The 22072-nt window shown below is 41.0% G+C and overlaps 1 protein-coding gene across 8 annotated transcripts in view; it reads right to left on the bottom strand.

Moving 5' to 3' along the window:
• Positions 1–22072, bottom strand: part of ubr4 (ubiquitin protein ligase E3 component n-recognin 4) — a 182104-nt gene that overhangs the window by 76678 nt on the left and 83354 nt on the right. For 6 of the 8 annotated variants that reach the window (XR_013578892.1, XM_078557988.1, XM_078557990.1 and 3 more), the window contains 13 exons: positions 21258–21459; positions 19940–20103; positions 18261–18477; positions 17662–17878; positions 10576–10608; positions 8416–8479; positions 8043–8177; positions 7340–7514; positions 4148–4288; positions 2299–2420; positions 1929–2040; positions 1241–1371; positions 279–456 (listed from right to left, as the gene is read on the bottom strand). Coding sequence is in view for 7 of the 8 variants with exons in the window: in XM_078557988.1 (XP_078414114.1) it covers positions 279–456; positions 1241–1371; positions 1929–2040; positions 2299–2420; positions 4148–4288; positions 7340–7514; positions 8043–8177; positions 8416–8479; positions 10576–10608; positions 17662–17878; positions 18261–18477; positions 19940–20103; positions 21258–21459 (1891 nt within the window). In the remaining variant the exon portion in view is untranslated. The remainder of the gene's footprint in view (positions 1–278; positions 457–1240; positions 1372–1928; positions 2041–2298; positions 2421–4147; positions 4289–7339; positions 7515–8042; positions 8178–8415; positions 8480–10575; positions 10609–17661; positions 17879–18260; positions 18478–19939; positions 20104–21257; positions 21460–22072) is intronic. The other 2 variants (XM_078557992.1, XM_078557993.1) reach the window with 1 other exon arrangement.

Genomic DNA, 22072 nt, shown 5'->3' with positions numbered 1-22072 from the left:
TCCTTATTTCTTTTTTCTCAGACTTGCTGCGTAGTTACAGTTTGATTCCAGGTTCTAAAGAAGGTGGATGAGCCAAAGGTTCTCTTTTTGCTTTTTGTTTTGACTTCTAACATTTGTAGTAAAAAAAAAATTGACCGAAATAAAGTTTATTAAACTTTCTTCATTCTGTTCAGTTCTTTGCAAGTCTGCCAAAACAACTGAGCAGATCCTGAGTCTCCCACCTGCTCCCCAATTCATAATGCCCAGCCTCTGAATAAATCAGAGGAATTGTGCTGTACCTTGTTGATCTTGCTGCAGGCTAAGAGCAATTGCTAGTTCCACCATTGTCTCATCATCTGCATCTGGAGGGATGTCCAGCATTGGTGGGAAGCCCTCTGCTCCCGCCAGCAGTGCCTCCAGGGGGGAAGGGTTTCCATTCGTGACATTTTCAGCCGACTCCAAAACCATTGATTCCGACTGGGAAAGAAGGGAAAATGAAACAATTTTTATCATAAGCAGATTGAAAAGGCAGGAGATTTATAAGATGCAAGCTTTATTAAAACTGCAGGTGAAAAATAATCAATAAATTTTACAGTCTGGCAACTTGGCCTACTTTGCGACTGGAGTAACATGTTATAACGACAATATTACCCGTGTGATGTGTAAAGTGATTTCAGCTTTTCCATTCCGCCCCCTGCGCCCAATCAATTCTTCTTACAACTTTACTTTTATTGTCTCATTCTGGAGACAACCCGCAACAACTTGTATTTACGTAGCGTCTTTAACGTAGTAAAACATTACCCAGCTGCCTAGGCCCCAAAGCTCTGAAATTCTCTCCCTTACTCCTTCTTTAAGACATGCCTTAAAATGTATCTCTTTGATCAAATTTTTGGTCACCTGTTCTAATGTCCTCCTTATGTACTTGGTGTCAAGCATTGTTTCAAATTCCTGGGGATGTTTTAATACATTAAAGGTGTAAGTTGTTGCTGCATTGATAGCTGAAATCTTATACTTAGTGAATCATAGGCATAAGCTATGCATGAAGTGCCACTGTGCTTTGTCAAACCAGATCCACTTTTATGTCAGTTATATTCTTTCACAAAGTTTCAGATTTACTGCAAATTTCAGCTGTACCCAGAGCTGCAAAGAGAAAGACTGGAGCAATGAAAAGTCTCTATATATTAACTATAACTACTTCTATTCTTTTGTTCTCATCCTTCCATTGGTGAACAAGATACCATTGATCTTTAGAAATGCTTACCACCATCTCAAAGTCTCCGTGATCCACTTCACTTTGTTCTTGACTCTCTTGACGAATATTTTCATTGCCTGCCATTCCCGATGGTTGTATTTTATCCTCAGCATCATCATCGTCGTCGTCATCTTTATCACCTGAAGAACAAATGGAGACAGGTCTTTAGACTAAATGGACTCCAGTCCAGGGTGACATTTACACTTCACTGCAAAGTCACATGTTCAGGAAAACCTCACAGCTAAATGTGAGCAGTGCCCTTGTGCAGTATACGTACACCAAGGTGCGCTGGTGTCCTGGGACAGCTTTTACACATACTGGTGTCCTGGTGCAGTGTATCTACATCGACACATTAAAATTCCTACTCAACACTTGCAGTGATCAATTCAAAATTTTATATAACAATTACCCAAACTGAAATAATTTTCAATGCCTTTATTCAGGCAAGGAAGGTGAGAGATGAAAAATACATATTTAATTATCACAAAGGATCTAATTTTTGGTCCTTTAAACAATATAACAGGGAGGCATCTATACTTGCTCCCTGATTCACCATTTTAATACCTGTAAAAGGGAAACAGCATATCCATTGTTTTTTGTGAACATCAACAGTTTTGGTAACCAACATTTCAAGATACATTACTACATTGCATCACTGCATTATTGCTGGGCATTATTCAGATCTCTCGTTCCTTACCCATTGGGGTGTTGCTGCGAGGAGGGGATGGCAGTGTGACGTGTCTGCGCTTGCTCCGTGGTCTCAGTACGCGAATCAGCGCCTGTTTACAGGCAAAACTCACTGATTGGTCCTGAGGGACAAACAATTCAAATCAATTGAGATATAGAACACTGGCAAGAGCCACCAGGTAAAGACACAGATAATGTCCCATCACACCAACACGAAAATCATTTCACAACTGTGCAATACTGCCGAATATGCTCACACTAATTTTCATCCTTTAACAATACTAAACAGGCTGCTCTCATTGGTCACAAAATGTTGCTGTAACATTGACTGACCACAATCAAAGAAACAACCATTATTTCCCATTAAATAGGGGACTTACAGGGCACAGCAGCATCTGCATATAAACCTTTGCAGCAGCATTGATGTAGTCTAGCTCACAGGTACAATATCCATGAATAATGTCAATTAGTGCATTCACTGTTGCCTCAATGTGAGTCAGACCTGTAGAGAAGAATGAAGACCAATTAAAAAGGTTGCTGAAGGATATTTCAATCAACCAAACACCGCAGTACTTGACAAGTATCAGTACAAGTGATCAGGTGAAGCAGTATCATACAGATATTGGTGTTTACTGACAAGATCAAATGAAAAACAAAGCTTTACGGCATTCTTGTGAAGTGCCCTGGAATACTTAGTTGTTATTGGTATTTGAAAAGTTACTTTTCTATGTTGCTAACACTCAGCTCTCAGTTTATAAACAGGGTGATCACAATATTTATTTTCTTGTGAAAGTATGACATCTTCAAAGATGTCACTACATATTACAACTCATGGACAATCATACTCAGTATTCCAGTCAGTTAGACATTGTGGAACATTTATGTTTCTTTCGCAAAAGCACCAAAGGTAACTAAAAGGCATTCGATACAGTAATGCACAACAGGCTTGAGAGAAAAGTTTTAGCTCATGGAATAAAAGGGACAGGAGCAACATGGAACAGAGAGTAATGGCCAATGAATATTTTTCAGGCTGGAGGAAGGTTTATAGTGGAATTCCCCAGGGGTCGGTATTGGGACCCTTGCTTTTCCTGATATATATTAATGAACTAGGTCTTGGTGTGCAGGGGACAATTTCAAAGTTTGAGGATGATACAAAACTTGGAAGCATTGTAAACTGTGAGGATGACAGTGTAGAACTTCACAAGAACATAGACAAGTTGGTGGAGTGGGCAGACAGGTGGCAGATGAAGTTTAATGTGGAGAAGTGAGAGGTTTTGCATTTTGGTAGGAAGAACATGGAGAGACAATATAAATTAAGGGATACAATTCTTAAGGGAGTGCAGTGGGGAGGGACCTGGGTGTATATGTACATAGATCATTGAAGGTGGCAGGACAGGTGGAGAGAGCAGTTAATAAAGCATACAGCACCCTGGGCTTTATTTATAGAGACATAGAGTTCAAGAGCAAGGAGGTTATGCTGAGCTTATATAAGACACTAGTTAGACACCAGCTGGACTAGTGTGTTCAGTTCTGGGCATCACACTATAGGAAGGATGTAAACACATTGGGGAGAGTGCAGAGAGGTGTAAAAAAATGGTTCCAGGGATGAGAAACTTCAGTTATGAAGACAGATTGGAGAGGTTGGGACTGTTCTCCACGGAAAGGAGAAGGCTAAGAGGAGATTTAATAGAGGTATTCAAGATCATGAGGGGGCTAGATAGAGTTGACAGGGAGAAACTGTTTCTGCTCGTAAAAGGATCGAGAACAAGAGGGCACAGATTTAAGATGATTTGCAAAAGAAGCAAATGTGATGTGAGAAAATACTTTTTCACACAGTGAGTGGTTCAAGTCTGGAAATGCACTGCCTGGAAGTGTGGTGAAGGCAGGTTCAATTGAGGCATTCAAGAGGGCACTGGATGGTTATTTGATTAGAAACAATGTGCAAGGGTATGGGGAAAAGGCAGTAGGATGGCACCAAATCATTATGCTCAACTGGGGAGCCAGTGCAGACACAATGGGCCGAATGATTCCTTCTGCACCGTAACAATTCTGTGATTCTGTGAACTATATTCAGTTAGAATTCTGGCTCCAGTTTTAAAACTTATGCATGACTGGTGGCTAGAATCCTACTTCATTATATTTTGTCCAAAGCATACTGTGTGTCACTTTTCTGATGCATTAAATAAACAGGTTGAAAATATGCAGTCATTGTGTTATTGTTTGTCTTACCAGGCAGGCAGGCAGGAGCCAGGAATGCATTCTTAGGTTTGGAAGCATGCAGCCTCCAGAAATGAGTGACTAACTGCATAATAAAACTGCAGCCTTCGACTTCAGCAGTCCTGTGGACTTGATCTCTTTCATCTGTTCCTTCTAGAAAAAGGATAAAGTCAGTAATTGGCTTCAGATAGAATAAGAAACATTTAAAATCTGGCATTCCATCGCATCTGCTCATCCTAATTTTGTTATTCCTTCAAAAGGATGTGGACATCGCTGACAAGGCCGGCATTTATTGCTCATCCCTAATTGCCCTTGAGAAAGTGGTGGTGAGCTGCATTCTTGAACTGCTAGTGTCATTGTGGTGAATGTACTCCCACAGTGCTGTTAGGAAGGCAGTTTATGTTCTTATTATACTTCTTTGTAGCTTTTTGCTACAACAGAATGGCTTGTTAGGTCATTTCAGAGGGGGAGTTAAGTTTCATTCTCTTGCTGTGGGTTTGGAGCCACATATGTCAGCTTGGGTAAGACAGCAAGTTTCCTTCCCTGAATGACATTAGTGAACCAGTTGGGTTTTTATAATCCAGTGGTTTCATGGTTACCATTGCTGATAATAGCATTTTATTCTAAGATTTTTTTTAAAAAACAGTTCAAATTATAGAATGCCGTGGTGGAATGTGAACTCATGTCGCTAGATTATTAGTCTGGGCCTCTGTAATTACTAGTCCAATAACATAGCTATTACACCACTATACCCAGTAAATTAATTGCCCAGTAATTCAAATGGAATTATATTCAGCCATTGGTTGAAAATGGTCACATGGAACCTTGTGATTTGTCTTGATCTGCACCAGTATTAACCACAAGTACTCAGATTAACTGTGCAGCACTCCAACAAGATGCAATGTTTTAACAGGTCTTGACTGAATGATGTTGATTGTTTAAGTACAGTGGGTTGGACTCCACATGCAGAATAACCTTTAGTTAGGACAAAAAACACTTCTCTGTGACAAATGACTTTGCAAATTTGTTTTTGTTTAATCTACACATAAAACCAGGCAGATTAATCACCTACCCAGTACCAGCTATTACATCATTGTAAAGATTAAAAACTCATTACCAACAGTCAAGCACTACACAATCCTGCTACTGTGGACTCAGAATGGTTAACAGATGCTGCTGGATGAGTGGCAAACATTCATTCTGAACATAATTTTACTGGAAGCGAGGTGACAATTTGAGCTGATGAATGCTAAGTGTAGCCTATTCAAGTGTCTGAATCTTCCATTAAATATACTGGCGATCAGTTGGCTAAATGGCTGGGGTCTGGTTGAGAATAACACCAATAGCACATATTAGATCCCCATTCCAGCTGAGGTAGACTTGTGATCTGTCTCCTTGTCCTGTCCCTGAAAGTGAAAAGTATTGGCAAACCACCACTGACAAAAAAACTGCCAAGAAAATAGCTCATGAAGCATCAGCAAACAATGAGCCAAGGACCTGCCTTTGGGCAGAGCATGCATGAATGAAGCATCACAGTCCTCCAGTAATTGGTCAACAATGGAACAAGGGAGACATATGAAACCAGCTTGCATTTGGTGAGATGGGCTAATGCTAGCTGCAAGCCAATGTCAGTCCAGGATTATGTACATTATACATTGCACTATAATATCCCCTTGTCTTCACCTTCTACACATTGAGCCTTGGCACTCATTAGATTATTTTCTACCATTTCCACTAACTATAACACAGTCCCACATAAAACACATATTTATTCTCCTTTCCAGCTTTCCAGAAGGGTTATTCCTTCAAGGATACACTTGATCATTCTTCCAACCCAATGTTCAGCTGCCAATCCCATTGCAACAGTAGGAGACAGAACACCTATTTGTTCACCTGTTCCTACAGCAACATTCAAAGCCCCAAACATTCCCTCTCTAATGTACGTACTTCTTCCAATTTCTTTATGAGAACTTCACCCAAAAGCTAGTGAACAGTATGAAAAAGGAATCAAAAAATATGGTGGAATGTTGGATCTTTATTTCAGGGGACCGGAGGTGGCAACATTTCAATTATCCAAAGCCCTAAACAGGCCCCTGCATTTTGCTTTGGACTGCAAACCTCAGCAAAGATTTACTGGCCTTGGAGGGGGTACAGATTTACCAGAACGGTACCAGTGTTTAATGGGTTAAATTAAGACAAAAGGTTGCAAAAACTTGGGTTTGTATTCCCTTGAGTAGACAGTTGAGCAGGCATCTAATTGAGGTAATTAAAATGATAAAGGGGTTTGAAGGGTAGATACAGAGAAATGATTCCCCTGATGTGGGAGTAAACAACAAAGGAACATAACTTTAAAACTAGAGCTAGGACATTCAGAAGTGGAACCAGTATTTTCTTCACCCCTCCACACACACAAAAGATAGTAGAAATCTAGAACTCACAACCCCTCAGCCTCTGGATACTGGGTCTGTTAAAGTTTTCAAGACTAAGTTAGACAGATTTTTATTTTGTCAGGCTATCAAAAGATATGGATCAAAGGCGGGTAAATGGAATTAAGTATCGATCAGCTATGATCTAACAGAATGGTGGAACAAACTCATGGGGCTGAATGGTCTGCTCCTGTTTTATACAACATAGTTCTAGTGGGGATCTGTAACTGGGGTGTTGGCCATTTTCCTCAGTTGCTGGACTTGCTGTGTTCAACTGCTTGTCAGTTTCTTTTTTCAGGATTTCCTGCATTTTCAGTTTTTATTTTATTTTTCCCAAGTTTGTGTCCATGCATGTGTGGGCATAAGCGTCCATGTTGGTTTGTATACATGCATGTGCTCAGTTCACAAATCTTTCCCTCACCTAGCTAACTTCGTGTCCCTTTGACCTCTCAGCATCTTTTCACTGAAACACTGGAATGTTATCTGCATATGATCCATCAGTTTTTGTGTCTCTCCTGCATTTCAGAAACAGTTTAGCTGGACATTTAACCCCTCTCTGTGGCAGGTGTTAGTATTCCTGAATTTTGATATCTGTTTTTCTCTTCCCTCTTCCATAATACCATCTTATTTAATTCACTTCTCTTCCAGTTTCCAATCCTGAAGCAGTGCCTATACTCAGAACATGAACTCATCCATTCTCTTTATTGATACAGTGGGCCTGTTGGATATTTCCACTATTTTCTGAATTTGCTCACCTCACCCACATGCACAGGCTCACCTTTATCAGTTTGTGGTGCTTTCACCTCTGTGAAGTGCACAAGGTTATTAGGTCTCATCATCGCAATGGAACGTGCTGTGATTATTAGCCGCTGGAATACTTCTGGATCAAGGTCACGACCATCCTTGTTCCAAGTATTCAGAATCTGCACAGCATTATTCAGCAGAGCTTGATCCTAATCAGACAAAGAAAAGAGAAGTATTTGAACACATCTCGCTGAAGAAAGTATAATTATGTTACTCAACAACATAACAAGCCAATTGAATGCCTGCCCTACTTTCACACGCCCCTTTTCTGGTATTATACAGAGCACTTGCAGAACAAAGTATCCGTTGTTGCAGCATCTTCTCTTGAAGAAGGTGACACGTATTCTCTTGCTGAGTTGAAGAATGCAGTAGGCAAGCCAAAACAGATTTTGGCATGAGAGCATAGCTGATTCAATCATCACTTTGAAAGTAGGTCAGCTTCAGATTGGCCCAGTGCTGCCTGGTATTGCTCCGAACACTCTGTATACATCCATCTGCATTAAACATTGCAGCCCATCCAATGTCTGGCTTGTGCTCTTTGAAGCCAGTGGAGCTAGAGCAGCAAAGCTTTCCACTTCTCAGTCCCATAATAAATACATAGCCCAGCAGACGCCACCAGTGTTAGCAGGCTGGTTGCACACAAGTGTATGAAAAGCAATTCACCAGGCATACGTCACCTTATGATTGTGATAACTGCCACGGCTATTATGCAGACTCGCCAGCAGCCCCTTGGTTTGTTGTTGAACGGTGGATGGAGTTGGCATCGACAGCAATGTAGTGGCCAATTCCAATGCTGTCTGTTTATTCTTCTCCTGTGAGAGAACAGACAGTCTGTAAACACTTAACAGGTAAATTTATATGAATTCAGATTTTACATCTATTCTTCTGATCTAGTAACCAGTTCTCCAGCTATCCTCAAATGAAACAAGTGGAAAATGAGAAATCAAAAGGGATTTCTAGCAAACAAAGCCCACTAACTTATTAAGCAAGGAAATAACACAAACTCTATCTCCTCTTTCCCCCCCATATCACAAAGGCAAATAAGTTTACCTTTTCAGTTGAAGATCCAACAGCAAAGCAGCTTTCCAGCACTTCCATTGAGCTCACCACCAGCCTAAAAGGGAAAGGGAAACATGCCTTTCAATGACTGAACTCATTATTGGGAGAGGGAGGAGAGTTGCTTACTAATAAACTGCACATAAAAGGGCTCTGATACAATATAAACAAAAGCAGTATCTTTAGTTGCTGTTGTTATTCTTTGGTTACTCTCACAGAAGATGGAAGAAAGATGTGTCTCCAATATTGGAACAAGCTAAAATATTTAAAACTTATATCCAGACTTAATATTTTCCTCCAAGGCTCAAATGGTCCATTTACTTCTGATAATTTACAGCCTGTGCACCATTTCTTAACACTGTATTTAAAAAAGCCAGTTCAGTTTTATAATTTGGTTGAGAGTTCAAACTCACTTTAGGGAAAATAAAGGCAACTTTGCCAGTGAAGCCCACATACCACGAATATTTTGTTTTCAATAAAGGATCATAAATATATACTAAGAACATTAATATCACAAATTAATACTGTTCAAATAGCGTGTTTAGAAAAGTTAAATGAAAGCGATTACTAGCACAACATTACACAATTTAAACTGAGAGGGATAATTAAAAGCTTTAGACAATGACTTCCAATGCAGAATCAAAATTACAACAGCAACAAAGGAGAGGGGCAAACAGACTCCAGGTGAATGGAAACAATTCTGAAGAACTTTATAAACCTGATATCCAGCAGACAATATTGGGGTACAAATGCACAAAGTCAAAAGCAAAAATAATTACAAGCCCATGCCTGAAAGATCAATTCCAACCATTCGCCTTGTTGCCATATCACTCAATTCCTTCTAAGTCCCTAAACCAATTCATACTACTGCTTCAAATAGTACTCGAATCCTCTACCATATTGAACATTTTCCATACCGACTCTGTACCAAATTATTCAGTTCCGTTCACAATCTTGAAAATTTCAACAAGATCGACTGGACATTAGCTTTATTATTCATCTCCATGATCTCCGAAAGAGCAACAGGAGCATTTCAACAATCAGGTAACCCAAGTAGTTCAGATAGTCTAACTAATGCCATATACATAAACATACCTCAACAATATCCCTCTACTCCTGCAACCCTGAACCTCATTTGACATTTTCACTGCAACAAAGGACTATGCTGAATGTTTAATAGATCTAATCACTATAATTGCATCAGCACACTACCCCACTCTTCCATTTAGACATATTCCCCCTTTTGGATACTTGCTCTCTTACTTTATTCCTATCAACATTGAAATTCATCTCATATTACTAACTTACTTAACTATAATGTCAAAATCCTACTGAATCTGGTAGTGCTCTCTCTCTCATTATATGTTCTTCCTTTTGTTCTGGCATTGTCTGCAAAATTATGAAGAAGATTTTAATCCTAAACTCTTGTCCAAGTTATTCATGTGAAAAACAAGACTTTATCTGTGCGTCTCCAATTCTGGCCTCTTGTGCATATCCTATTTTATTTGCTTCACCATTGGTACCCATGCCCTCAGCTTCCAAGGCCCTAAGCTCTGGAATTCCCTCTCTAAACCTTTCCAGCTCTCTACGTCTCTTTCCTCCTTTAATGCGCTCCCTAAATCCGACCTCTTCGACCAAGCTTCTGGTCACCTGCCCAATATCGCCTTCTGTGGCTTTGTGTCAAATTTTGCTTAATCACGTTCCTGTGAAGCGCCTTGTGACATTTCACTATGTTAAAGGTGCTAGATAAATACAAGCTGCTGGCATTGTATAAAGCTCAACTACTCAATTTACTCTAAAGGTACTTGTCAATATACCCTCCCACAGAGATAAAAGTATCAAAACACTAACAGCTTTAAAAACCAAATGCATGCAACCTGGTGACAGTACCACAGAATTCAACCAGCCAGCTGAATTCACACCCTCTGCATTGATGGGGCATTTGAAGTCAATCTATACAAGATGTCTGACATGACTGAAGACCATTTTATTGATTTAGACATGCATCCTGGGTTCAGTATTATTTTGAAGAGCTCTTCAAGTTCAAATAACAAAAATGTGCGTGGTTACTGCTGTTTTAAATAGTGAGATGCCACTAACACAAAGACACAAATGTAAGAGAGAACAGGATAAAGAGAAAGGAGGGATACTAACCGGTCTAAGGAGCTTAGGGATTCAGTCTCACAACTTTCAGGGAACAACAGAAAAGAAAACCACGTGAGAACTTTAAATAAAGTAAACACAATCGTATTACCACTTTAGAAAAAGAAACTGAAAGAGATGATGAGCAGCCAGGCATGCAGAATCTGCACACAGATGATGTGACGGAGTCATGCAATGCGACTGCTGTGAAATACTTGGCTATCAGCACAGAGCACAGGGTCCTCACAGGAGGATGACATGCCTGGTGGAGACAGATTATTTGCAGTTCTCAGCTTTTATACCTAGATCAGTGCAGCGTTTGTAATTGTGGAAACTGACTCATGACGCACCAAAACATATTCACAATTTTCAAATTATACAAGTTTGTAATGAAACCCCTCTGGAGATTTCCATTTCAAATGGAGAAACATACTGGGGTTTTAAAAAGCAGAGTCTGGTTTTCCCTTTGAGCATGTAGGTGTATAACCTGTTTGTTTCCATTTGGAAAAACCCTGCTACATTCACAACCACTCTAGCAATACTGCACAGGCTCAAAACACTCAGGAAACATACCCATTTGTTTAAGTCCTTGACATGTTGCTACTGACAACTTGAGCTGTCAGATTACACTCACTTCCCCTTCCCTTACTGTAGTCTCTATATTTAAAGATCTTACTGATTGTTTGCACCTTGAGGGCAGATACAGGCGTCAGGGTTTAGGGAAAACCAACTCTTTGTAATTCAAAACTTGCTATTCTGTGACTTAAGTTTTAAAATTCTTTTCAGATATTAAGTTGGTCAAAGTTTTCTTTAAACATCTGGAGATGACATCAACGCTTTGAGCAATGGCCCATATGCTTAGATTTCCTCAATCTCTTCCTTTGGTTCAACAAAGTGTATTTCTATGGTGTCTTAAACATAGAAACAAAACACTCTCAGTGCTTCACAAAGGCGTAATCAGTCATTTTTCTTCTTTATTCTTTAATGAAATGTGGGCCAGCATTTGTTGCCCATTCCTAATCGCCCTTTAACTGTGGTTTAATAGGTGATTTCAGAGGGAAATTAAGAGTCAACTACATTACTGAGGATCTGGAGTCACATGTAGGCCAGACCAGGAAAGGATGGCAGATTTCCTTCCCTAAAGGACATTAGCCGAACCAGATGGGTTTTTACAACAGTCGACGATAGTCTCAAGGTCACCATATCAAGACTAGCTTTCCATTCCAGATTTTATTAATTACATTTTAAATTCCATCAGCTGTAGTGATGGAATTTGAACCCATTTCCCCAGAGCATTAGCCTGGGCCTCTGGACTATTAATCTAGTTACATTACCACTATGCCATCATCTACTCCAACTTGGCCTCTAACCCAAAGGATGAGATAACGAGAGTTGAAAAAGAGAGATTTTCATGGAGGATCTTAACAGGGGAAGAGATGAAAGGTTTAGAGATGGAATTCCATGGCATTAGGTCTAAGTGTCTGAATGCACAACTGTCAAGGTTAGACAAAGTGAGGGTGGTGGGTAGATGCACGGGAGACCTGAGTCAAAGGCGTTTTTGGGGTTGGGGGGTGCAGGGGGAAGGTTTGCAGCAGATTATAGGTAAAAGATCTGCAGGGGTTTAAACATGTGGCTGAGAATTTTGAGGCATTGTCCCAGAAACCAGCATAGGTCAGGGGGCACAGAAGAGATAGGTAAGCAGGACTTGGTGCAGAGTACAATACAGGCAATAGAGTTTTAGATGAGATTAAGTTTACAGAGGCGGGAGGATAGGAGGCTGGTCGAGAGCACACTGGAATAGTCTAAAGAAATGGAAAAGGGATTTGGAGGAACAGGGGCTGAGCTAGGCACAAATGAAGGCATGTTGCAGAGGTGATCTTTTGATGAGGATCAAATATTCAGCTCAGGGTCAAGGAGGACGCCAAGGCTGCAAACAGTCCAGTTCAACCAGAGATGGTGGTGGGGGAGGGGGATGAAATTTTTTTTATTCATTCAAAGGATGTGGGCTTCACTGGTTGGGCCAGCATTTATTGCCCTTCCCTAGTTGCCCGTGAAAAGGTTGTGATGAGGTGCCTTCTTAAACCGCTGCAGTCCATGTGGTGCAGGTACACCCACAGTGCTGTTAGGAAGGGGGTTCCAGGATTTTGATCATTGACAGTGAAGGAACGGCGATATATTTCCAAGTCAGGGTGGTGAGTGGCTTGGAGGGGAGCTTTCAGATGGTGGTGTTCCAATCTTTCTGCTGCCCTTGTCCTTCTAGGTGATAGTGGTCGTGGGTTTGGAAGGTGCTGTCCAAGGAGCCGTGGTGAATTCCTGCAGTGCATCTTGTAGGTGGTACACACTGCTGCTACTGTGTGTCAGTGGTGGAGGGAGCGTATGTTTGTTGATGGGGTGCCAATCAATTAGGCTGCTTTTTCCTGGACGGTGTCAAGCTTCTTGAATGTTGTAGGAGCTGCACTCAACCAGGCAAGTGGAGAATATTCCACCACACTCCTGACTTGTGCCTTGTAGATGGGGGACAGGCTTTGGGGAGTCAGGAGATGAGTTATGCGTCACAGGATTCCTAGCCTCTGACCTGCTCTTGTCGCCACAGTATTTATATGGCTAGTCCAGTTCAGTTTCTGGTCAAAGGTAACCCCCCCAGGATGTTGATAGTGGGGGATTCAGTGATGGTAATACCACTGAATGTCAAAGGCGACGGTTAAGATTCTCTCTTGTTGGAGATGATCATTGCCTGGCACTTGTGTGTTACGAATGTTATTTGCCACTTGTCAGCCCAAGCCTGGATGTTGTCCAGGTCTTGCTGCATTTGGACATGGACTGCTTCAGTATCTGAGTTGTTGAGAATGATGCTGAACATCGTGCAATCATCAGTGAACATCCCTACTTCTAACCTTATGATGGAAGGAAGGTCATTGATGGTGGTTGGGCCAAGGACACTACCCTGCGAAACACCTACAGTGATGTCATGGAGCTGAGATGACTGACCTCCAACAACCACAAACCTCTTCCTTTGTGCTAGGTTATGACTCCAACCATTGGAGAGTTTTCCCCCTGATTTCCATTGACTCCAGTTTTGCTAGGGCTCCTTGATGTCACACTCAGTCAAATGCAGCCTTGATGTCAAGGACAGTCACTCTCTCCTCACCTCTGGAGTTCAGCTCTTTTGTACATGTTTGAACCAAGGCTGTAATGAGGTCAGGAGCTGAGTGGCCCTGGCGGAACCCAAACTGGGCGTCAGTGAGCAGGTTATTGGTAAAGATATGGAATTTGTGGTGGGGCCACGGAGCTGGCTTTGGTTTACCCAGTGTTTAGTTGGAGGAAATTGTAGCTGCCCAGATGTTGACAAGCAGCCTGATAACAGAGAAGCAGTGTAGAGACCAGGAGACATAAAGGTGGCTGTTGTTAGCATACACACGATTAGATGGTATCATTGTTGGGCAGCAAGCAAATGGGAAGTGAATGATCACTCCTTGGAGCACACCAGAGAAACAGTGCGAAGATTCAAAGAGAAACCTTTGCAGGAGATGCTTTGGCTATGATTAGCTAGGCAAGAGTGGAGCCAAGCCAGGCTCGAGTAGTGGTGGGGTGGGGGTGCTAAAAGGACAAATGGACAAGAGGCATTAAAGGAGACGGCTGTTATCAGCAGTGTCAAAGCCTGCAGGCAGATCACGAAGAGAAAATAGATGGTCATAGAGGATGTTATTTGTGAATTTGATTTGGTCTGTTTCGCTGCTGTGGAATGCAGAGTTAAGAGATTCAAACATGGAAAGGTCAGCATGGATTTGGGAGGCAACAGCACATTTAAGAAGCCAAAAGGGAGGCTAGAAATGGGGTGGTAGTTTGCAAAGACAAAGGGGTTGAGGGTGGCTCTTTTGCAGGGGATGGGAGTTTTGAAGGGAACAATACCCGAAGAAAAGGAACCACTCACAATGGTAGCTAAAATTGGAATCAGGAAAAGAAGATGGGTGATTAACAGTTTGCTATTGTAGGCCTACAGCTGGAAATCACTCATTTTTAAAATTTCTGTATTCCTGCTTCACTTTTGATCTTTAAATGAACGTTTTTTTAAATTTTACTTTGTAGGCATTGATTTAAACCTAGATGTGATTGTGCTTTGATAATTAATATAATCAATAATATTATTAATTGCAGGTTTGGACTTTGCCGAAGGATTTTTCTTGCACATCATATTCACAGCTGTTGTTTAGACTGAACTTTTTTTCGTAGATGCGCTGCTAAAATAAGTTATTTTTCCATTGCTTAAAAAAGAGGAACTGTTACTGTATTGACCCTGATGACCCTGAACTACTAGCCAGGACAATTAGTAGCCTTACATGGGGTGGTCAGCTATGGTGTAGAATCAGGAGATAGAGTTGATTGATGGACATCCCATCTACCATCAATCAGATGTTAAGACACCATCAAAAGATGCGTAAACAACTTGGATTGTGAAGTGTGCAAAGCCTTGCAGTGCCTGTGAGGAGAATTGATAAGGACTTGTGTGTTTTTCAGACTCATTGTTTTGAGAAAGTCTGAAGAACGACTCAAAAGGCTGGAATGGAGCCAGAAATTTGGCTTAAAGGGACATTGCTTCCAGGATTTGGTGTTGCAGCCGGAGTGGAATAGTTAATCGCTGAAGACTATGGAGGAAGGGACATCGGAGTGATTGGCTAAAGAGTCCACCCCCGTATGTAAGATTATTTAGTAATGTTAAGTACCATGGGGAAATTTTACCATTTTAGGATGCTGTCGTGGAACAAACTAAGTTGGGGTTATCCATTTTGGGAAGCGGCCATGGAACAGACTAATTTGAGGCTATTGTTTGTGTTTTTAAAAAATCAGTCTTTCTTCTGAGTGCTTTCTCCTTTCAATAAAGCTATCTTTCTTTTGTTTTACTTTCTTTTTTATATTATCAATTATAATTGTCATATTAACATACTTATTATTTAATATTCAATAAAATTGTTGTTTTAACACATTACTTGGCGTAGTCATTCATTCCTGTTACGTCCAGAGTACACTCTAAACCTAAGGGATTCTCATGCCCCTGCACTGTGACGGGCTCAAGGGAGCTGGAAATGGGTTCCATGGACAAGATGAGCTTGGAGAGGGGAGATGGGAGAGAAAGATGGAGGTGAAGGTGAAGGTGGTGAGGGTGAAGGGAATATGTTGTGAGGGGCTTAAGCAGATGGCTGTTCATGTAGAAGCTAAGCATTAGTTATCTTTGCTGTCCAGGATGATCCAAGAATTGTGAGCTGTTTGGCAAAGGTGATTGAGGCCTGATTACACATGATGTGGTCTAGCTTGATGGATGGATGGCCAATGTAGTTAGGCACCAGATATGCACAAATTTGGCCCTTGGATGTGTGGGAGCCAAGATGGGGACATATTGGGGATGAACCAGAATGAGGCAGTGAAAATCTTTCTGGGCACAAGTGCATCAAATGGTGGAGTTGGGGGAGTGGCTGAGCAACTTGACAGCTGCAGAAATATCATGCTGAATGGAAGGCCTAAGGCTAGGCAGCTGGGAGTTTGAAAGTGCAACTTTAACTTTGGGTAGTTTCTTTTCCAGAGGCAGATGCAGAAGGAACTGAGGATTGGAAGGAAGTTAGGTGGTGGAGGATATAAGAATGCGGTCAGAAATGTTCGAGTGGAGAGGCCACAAGGTGGAGGGGGTATAAACGAGGGGAGGAAAGCATATGTGGAAGGCAGCGAACACAGTACAGAGGAAAAAGGGAGCTGAGATGAAAATTTAAATCACAGAGGATTTGGAGATGCTCAGGGGGTAAGGATGCGGAAAAATCTGGGCTGGGGTTCAGTGGGGATGTGGTGCATACAACTTTTTTTTGTTTTAGAAGAGAGTTGAGAGGAGATAACAAACTGAATTGCTCAAAGGAGGAGAAGAAGGTATCAGAAGTTTAGAAGAATAGGCCATGTGTGGCTTGGTAACAAGGGCTACACTGCTGTCATGGCTGGCTTGGTGGAGAGATGGTGGAAGCCATCAGAGGCTTTGGTGAAGGGCAAGATGGTGCCACCAATAAAGCAAATTTCAATGTAGAATATCAATGCAATCATTCAAAATAAGGGCCCTGCTTTCGCTAATTGTTGTGTTAACAGAATTGAAGAGGCTGTGGTGGATAGGGTGAGCAGAACCAGGGGACGTGGGAAGGTGGCTGAAGTTAGCCCCCAGCTAACATACTGGGTGGGTAAATTGATGAGCTAAGAGAATGAGGCAGCTGGGGTTGCTGCATGCAAGAAGCCTACAATGGCCCTTCCAAGGATGCCAAGAGAGGCGTAGGATGTAGCTGAATGTTTATTCATAGGGGATTCAAGTCTGGAACAGTGGCAAAACAGTAAAGAGGCAGAGAAAGTTAGCGATTTGGGGAGTAAATACAAAAGGTGACATGACAGGAAGGGGAAGAAACGTGACAGACAGGTCTGAGACAGGTCAAGAGAAAGGAAAAGAGGGCAGTACAATACAAGTAATGAGCTCTAGCCCAGAATAATAGCCACAATATACACACAAAAACAAAGACAGAGGGAATTCAAATTAAGTATTCAAAGCAGAGATTAGGACAGGCACATCCAGGGTTGTAAACAGGGCAGAGGGAAAAAAATGAAAGGGGTAGGATGACATTTTTATCTTCGTACATCTAAATACTCCCCAATTCAACTGTTTTCTGGAACGCTAGAAACATATGAATCCAACTTAAGAGTGCAAGAACTGCAAGCTCAGGACACAGTCTGAGATCATGCTGTAATGAAAAGCTTTTCACACAACAGCCACACATGGATCAGCGAGAAGAAACTCTAATATGCCCAGACTTTGGTTACAGAACAAATGTTGCAAGATGGACAAAATCATTCCCCTCGTGTAAACGATTGCTTTGCATCATCATCCTTGCCAATTTTTCTCCATTAGGAGTCAAAAACTTGGGACAACAAAATGTGTTTTGACATTTATTATTCAATGGAATCTAATTTACAACGCTATCAATTTTATGCACACCATTCTTCATTTGTTCCTCACCAACTAAAGAGCAGTAAGTTAGTAAGCAGTTCACATAACTTCAAGCAATTCCAGCACATGCTTACCTCTCGAGGACAGAGCTGCTGGTGGAGGATGGAGTCGTTGAGTCCACCTCTCCTGTACTATTATTCTGGCTGACACTTGGAACAGCGACATTATTTACAGAGGCTGATGGGAAATCCTCTGGAGGTTCATCGGGCCAACCAAATTGCTCCTTTGTTTTTCCATAGATTTTGATTGAATCTACCATTGTAACCCCAGCAGGATCAACTGATGCACCAACTGCAAGGACCAGGGAAATAAAATAGGAAAACATAACGTCAAGATCCCGAAGAGAACAAAATAGATACACCAACAAATAAAAATGGTTTGGTCCTAAATCTCTGCCAGTGCTCTAGGCTTGGAGAACAGCAATGTACTTACTCCCAAAAAGCATAAATATCTAGCATTACTTGTATACACCTAGACCAAGTCCAGAAAACTGGGACAGAGAGCTAAGCAAGCGTACACCAGTTACAGGACGTTAATATGGAAATCCACACCATGGCCAGTCTGGACAAGGGCACGATTGGTTAGTGCAGAGAGAAAGCAACAATGCTCCTACAGTATAACAAGTTTTATAAACTTGGATTGCAAGCATTTCCATTGGCTAGTTATCGCTTACCAAAAATGGTTAGCTTCTTATCAGCTTGTAGTGCTTCTTCACGCGTAAACGGGTAGTCAAACCAACGAGCTCTCGTCAAGTTCAGCTGCATTGTACGACCAAAAATCTCAATATAGGATGGTGCTCTCTCAATGGCCTGTGTCCCAACCTGGATCCGCATCCCTGTCATTACCATGGTAGCATTGTTGTTGACACCTTCCACTGTAAATCCACCTGGCTGTAAAGAAACATGTATAGAATCTGAATACCAATCAAAACAGATCCAATCAAGTGCAAGTCTACATACTATTGCCCAATTATTTAACTTCCTCTGGTCCACCAATACAGACCGAGATGTGACAGGGAAGATATGCAGTCATAGCATTAACCATGCCAAAGCTTCTTACCACAGCAAACACATTTAAAGTAACAGCAATAAGCTAAGAATCTTATTACTGCAATATGCTACTTTACATTGGAACTTGGCCCACTTTGAAAGGCACTGCAGACAATGAGAAAAGAACAAGGAGAGATTTTAGGAGGCTTCTGAAAATTGGGAGGTCATGTTTTGACAAGGTGGTCTAGAGAGCAGAAACAGTAACTGAAAGATATCCATTAATCATGAAGCAGAGGTGCTGTGGAACGAGGAATAAACCAGTAATGAAGTTCTGAATTGGATGCGCAAATATTTGGCTGAAAATCACCAAGGGTAAGGATTTTAAAATCAATTTGCTGAGTCATGTGAGCCAGTGCAGTTTTGCAAGAATACAAATCACAGATCTTTGCAGGTGACATGGACCGTGGAGTCCTGCATGAGTCAGCTCTTGAGATGATAAGGCATGGAGAAGAGACAATGATAAAACCAAGAAATGTTAGGGAAGTGATAAAAGTAATCTTAGCAACTCAAGTCAGGTTTGGGGGAAGGAGATTTTGGAATAGTATATAAAAGTTTGACCCTTCCAGGCTTTGCTTGAATAGAAATTGAGGAGATGGACGGAGCCAAAATTATAGGTATATAGATGCTTGTATGAGAAGAAAATTGCCTTCGGTTTTGTGGACACTCAGCTGTAGAAAATACTGCAATAAATAAGCACATTGTCATAGGCTTTGTTCATCATATTGCACCCCCAGCAATTGTTGCTGTCAACACTTAATGGTGTATTAGAACTGGGCATTTCCAGTAGCACTCTTAGATTTATAAAAAATGCGTCTGCAGCAAGCTGAACGGAAGGACACATATCTAGCAATATAAATCAGCTACACTACAGTTATCATTCACAGATTAGCTTTACCAGCTGCAATATATTCAATCCAAGTTGCTAAATGAATCATAGCTCCACAGTTACACAGCAAGAAACCTGTAAACATCAACCCCTCACATCACTGATAACAATCAGCAAAATGTCCAGGACATGAATTCGGCATTTATCTTTGGCAGTTAACTTAATGCAATCTACATTGCCATTTTACCAACATTTTAAAAATCTATATGGTGTCCTCTTTCTATCTTTTACAAGAAGCATAGATGTTATGTCTCAGATTTCCCCTATCATTGTTCTCTGAGCCCATTTCAATTCAATCAACATCATTGGAAAGGAGGCCCAAAATTGCAATAAAATTGCTGATGTAGTTATACTTGATAAGAGAAGCTGGTGCTATTGCTAGATAGAATCAGTGGATGCCATCTGGTGGACTCATACCTTTGTGCTGGCAACGTACATGCCTGTGGAGTTCAGTCGATGTTTAATTTGTTGCATGTTGTACACCTGTAGCAAGTCGTTTCCCCCAAACTCAACATCAGTCAGCTGCTGGTTGTGTTCAAAGAAATCAATCGGAAATGTTACCTGACTGGAGGTGCGAGTTGCTGAGAACAAAGGCACCAAAGAAGTCCATCAATAGTTGATCAGTTATTCAGAATGCTACTAAAAACACCTTCTATAGAGCTATGAATGGTTTCTACCGAGAAAAAAAAAAGCACTTTTATTTGGCCCTTTTGTGCAGAATTCATACTGCCAAGCGCACGCTCTACATTGATAAATTCAGCTCAAAGATTATCAAGCATTGCAAATCACTGCCATTAAGATTGTTGGGGTCTGAAATGGTAATTGTAAAACTAAAAATTCACAAATAATGCAAACGCATTTCAAATTAGACCTGCCTTGTAGGACTGGTATTTATTTATAAATATCTAAATATGCATCGCTGAATTACATTCTTAACTGTGAGTGATTAATGTTGTTAGAAGTACTTTTATACACATCTAATTTGGTCTGGTTGTAATGAGAACCCGTCATTAAGGAGACCACCTCAAACATTAACCTGACTCTCCCTTTCAAATGCTAACTAACCTGCTGTACATTTCAGGCAGTCTATTTATCGCAGATGTATGTATAAAGAGAAAATGCAATGAGGACAAATATTGTAATATATTACAGTACCATTGTTTATTACAAGGTCCTGATAGTTTGTAATTACAACCAATCTCAAGGATATAGAAGACTGGAAAGGAAGCAGCTGCTAAATCTCAGTGGAAAGACCCGGAACTTAAGTCCCAGCACCACCACCTATTTGAAATGAGATTAGAAAAATTCTTAAAAAACTTTATGCTTTACTTGCCTGTTGCTTTGAGTGATACAAGGAGAACTGGCTGAGAGGAGTTTGAAGGTGGCAGTGGACAGGGAGTAGAAATAGCTTCAGTAGAGAGAGGCAGTAAATAACTCATGGTTAATTCATAGCTTTTCAGCTGTATTCATCAATTCTGTTCTCACATGGTACTGGGCTTTGTAACTCAACAAGTAAAAATATCACAAAAGAATGCAAACATCAATCCTAAAAGAATTAAAAAAGGTCCTGAAGAGTGGAGCATCCTCCTCACCTCAAGCACGAGAACAGTGTGAACAGCCTAGCCAGAACACGTTTCCCATGTGAATTACACAGGTGTGCCATCACTATACTTATATGTATTCTCATTGTTTCTCCTTTCAATTAAGCAAAGTATTTCTGAGAGTAAAATCTTACTGGCAGCTACAGCCTTGCGCTTGCGGACTGGTTTCAAGATGCTGATAACACTGCTGGGCTGCAGTGAAGGCTGTAGCCAATAGGAAGTGTTCTCGACATTTGCCATGTAGATTCGCAGGCTGCCATCTTCACACAAGAGTATCATGGTGGTTCTTTGCTGGTCATTGCTGGCTGTGTGGCGAATTGCGACCATGTCCTGGATCTAAAATATGAAGTTGGGGGGTTGGGGGGGGAGAGGGGAAATACATGAACATGCTTTCTGCTCAGACTCTGTTTATTTGCTAATCTGACCATTTTCATCTTTTCCCTTTCTCCGTACTGTTGAATGCTGCAAGTGTGTTTGCTGGAATGACTATCCACTCTAATGTGAATGTTATTCCTCAAATTTATCGCATGTCTTCTTTCATTTAATAAATTACTCTGCTTAGGTCCTCTACATCAATTAACAATTCCTAAATTTGAGACCTTCTCCTCACTCTACTTTCCAAATGGGAATAGACAAGGTTCCTCAGCCCACTCTCTGAAACCTGCAACCCTCTTAGAACGTTTTCAGTATCTTCAATTTTTTCCAAAATAGCACACATATATCCCATGAATGCAGTAACTAATGATTGAATGTCAATATAATTTCCTTGTTTTATGGCAATACTCATACATCCAGTAGTTCAATGACCTTTACAACAACACTTCCAGTCACAATAACACCTGAACACTGGAAATCTGAAGTAAAATTATAAAATGCTGGAAATGCAAAAGTAGATCACTCACTATCTTTCCCATCTCTCCTGAAGTAATTCACTCCTTGCGTTCTCAAT

The sequence above is a fragment of the Cetorhinus maximus genome, chromosome 15 (genome assembly GCF_964194155.1).
Source record: "Cetorhinus maximus chromosome 15, sCetMax3.hap1.1, whole genome shotgun sequence".
Classification (NCBI taxonomy): domain Eukaryota; kingdom Metazoa; phylum Chordata; class Chondrichthyes; order Lamniformes; family Cetorhinidae; genus Cetorhinus; species Cetorhinus maximus.
The sequence above is the reverse complement of the archived record's forward strand: the minus strand, read 5'-3'. Positions and strand labels throughout refer to the sequence as shown.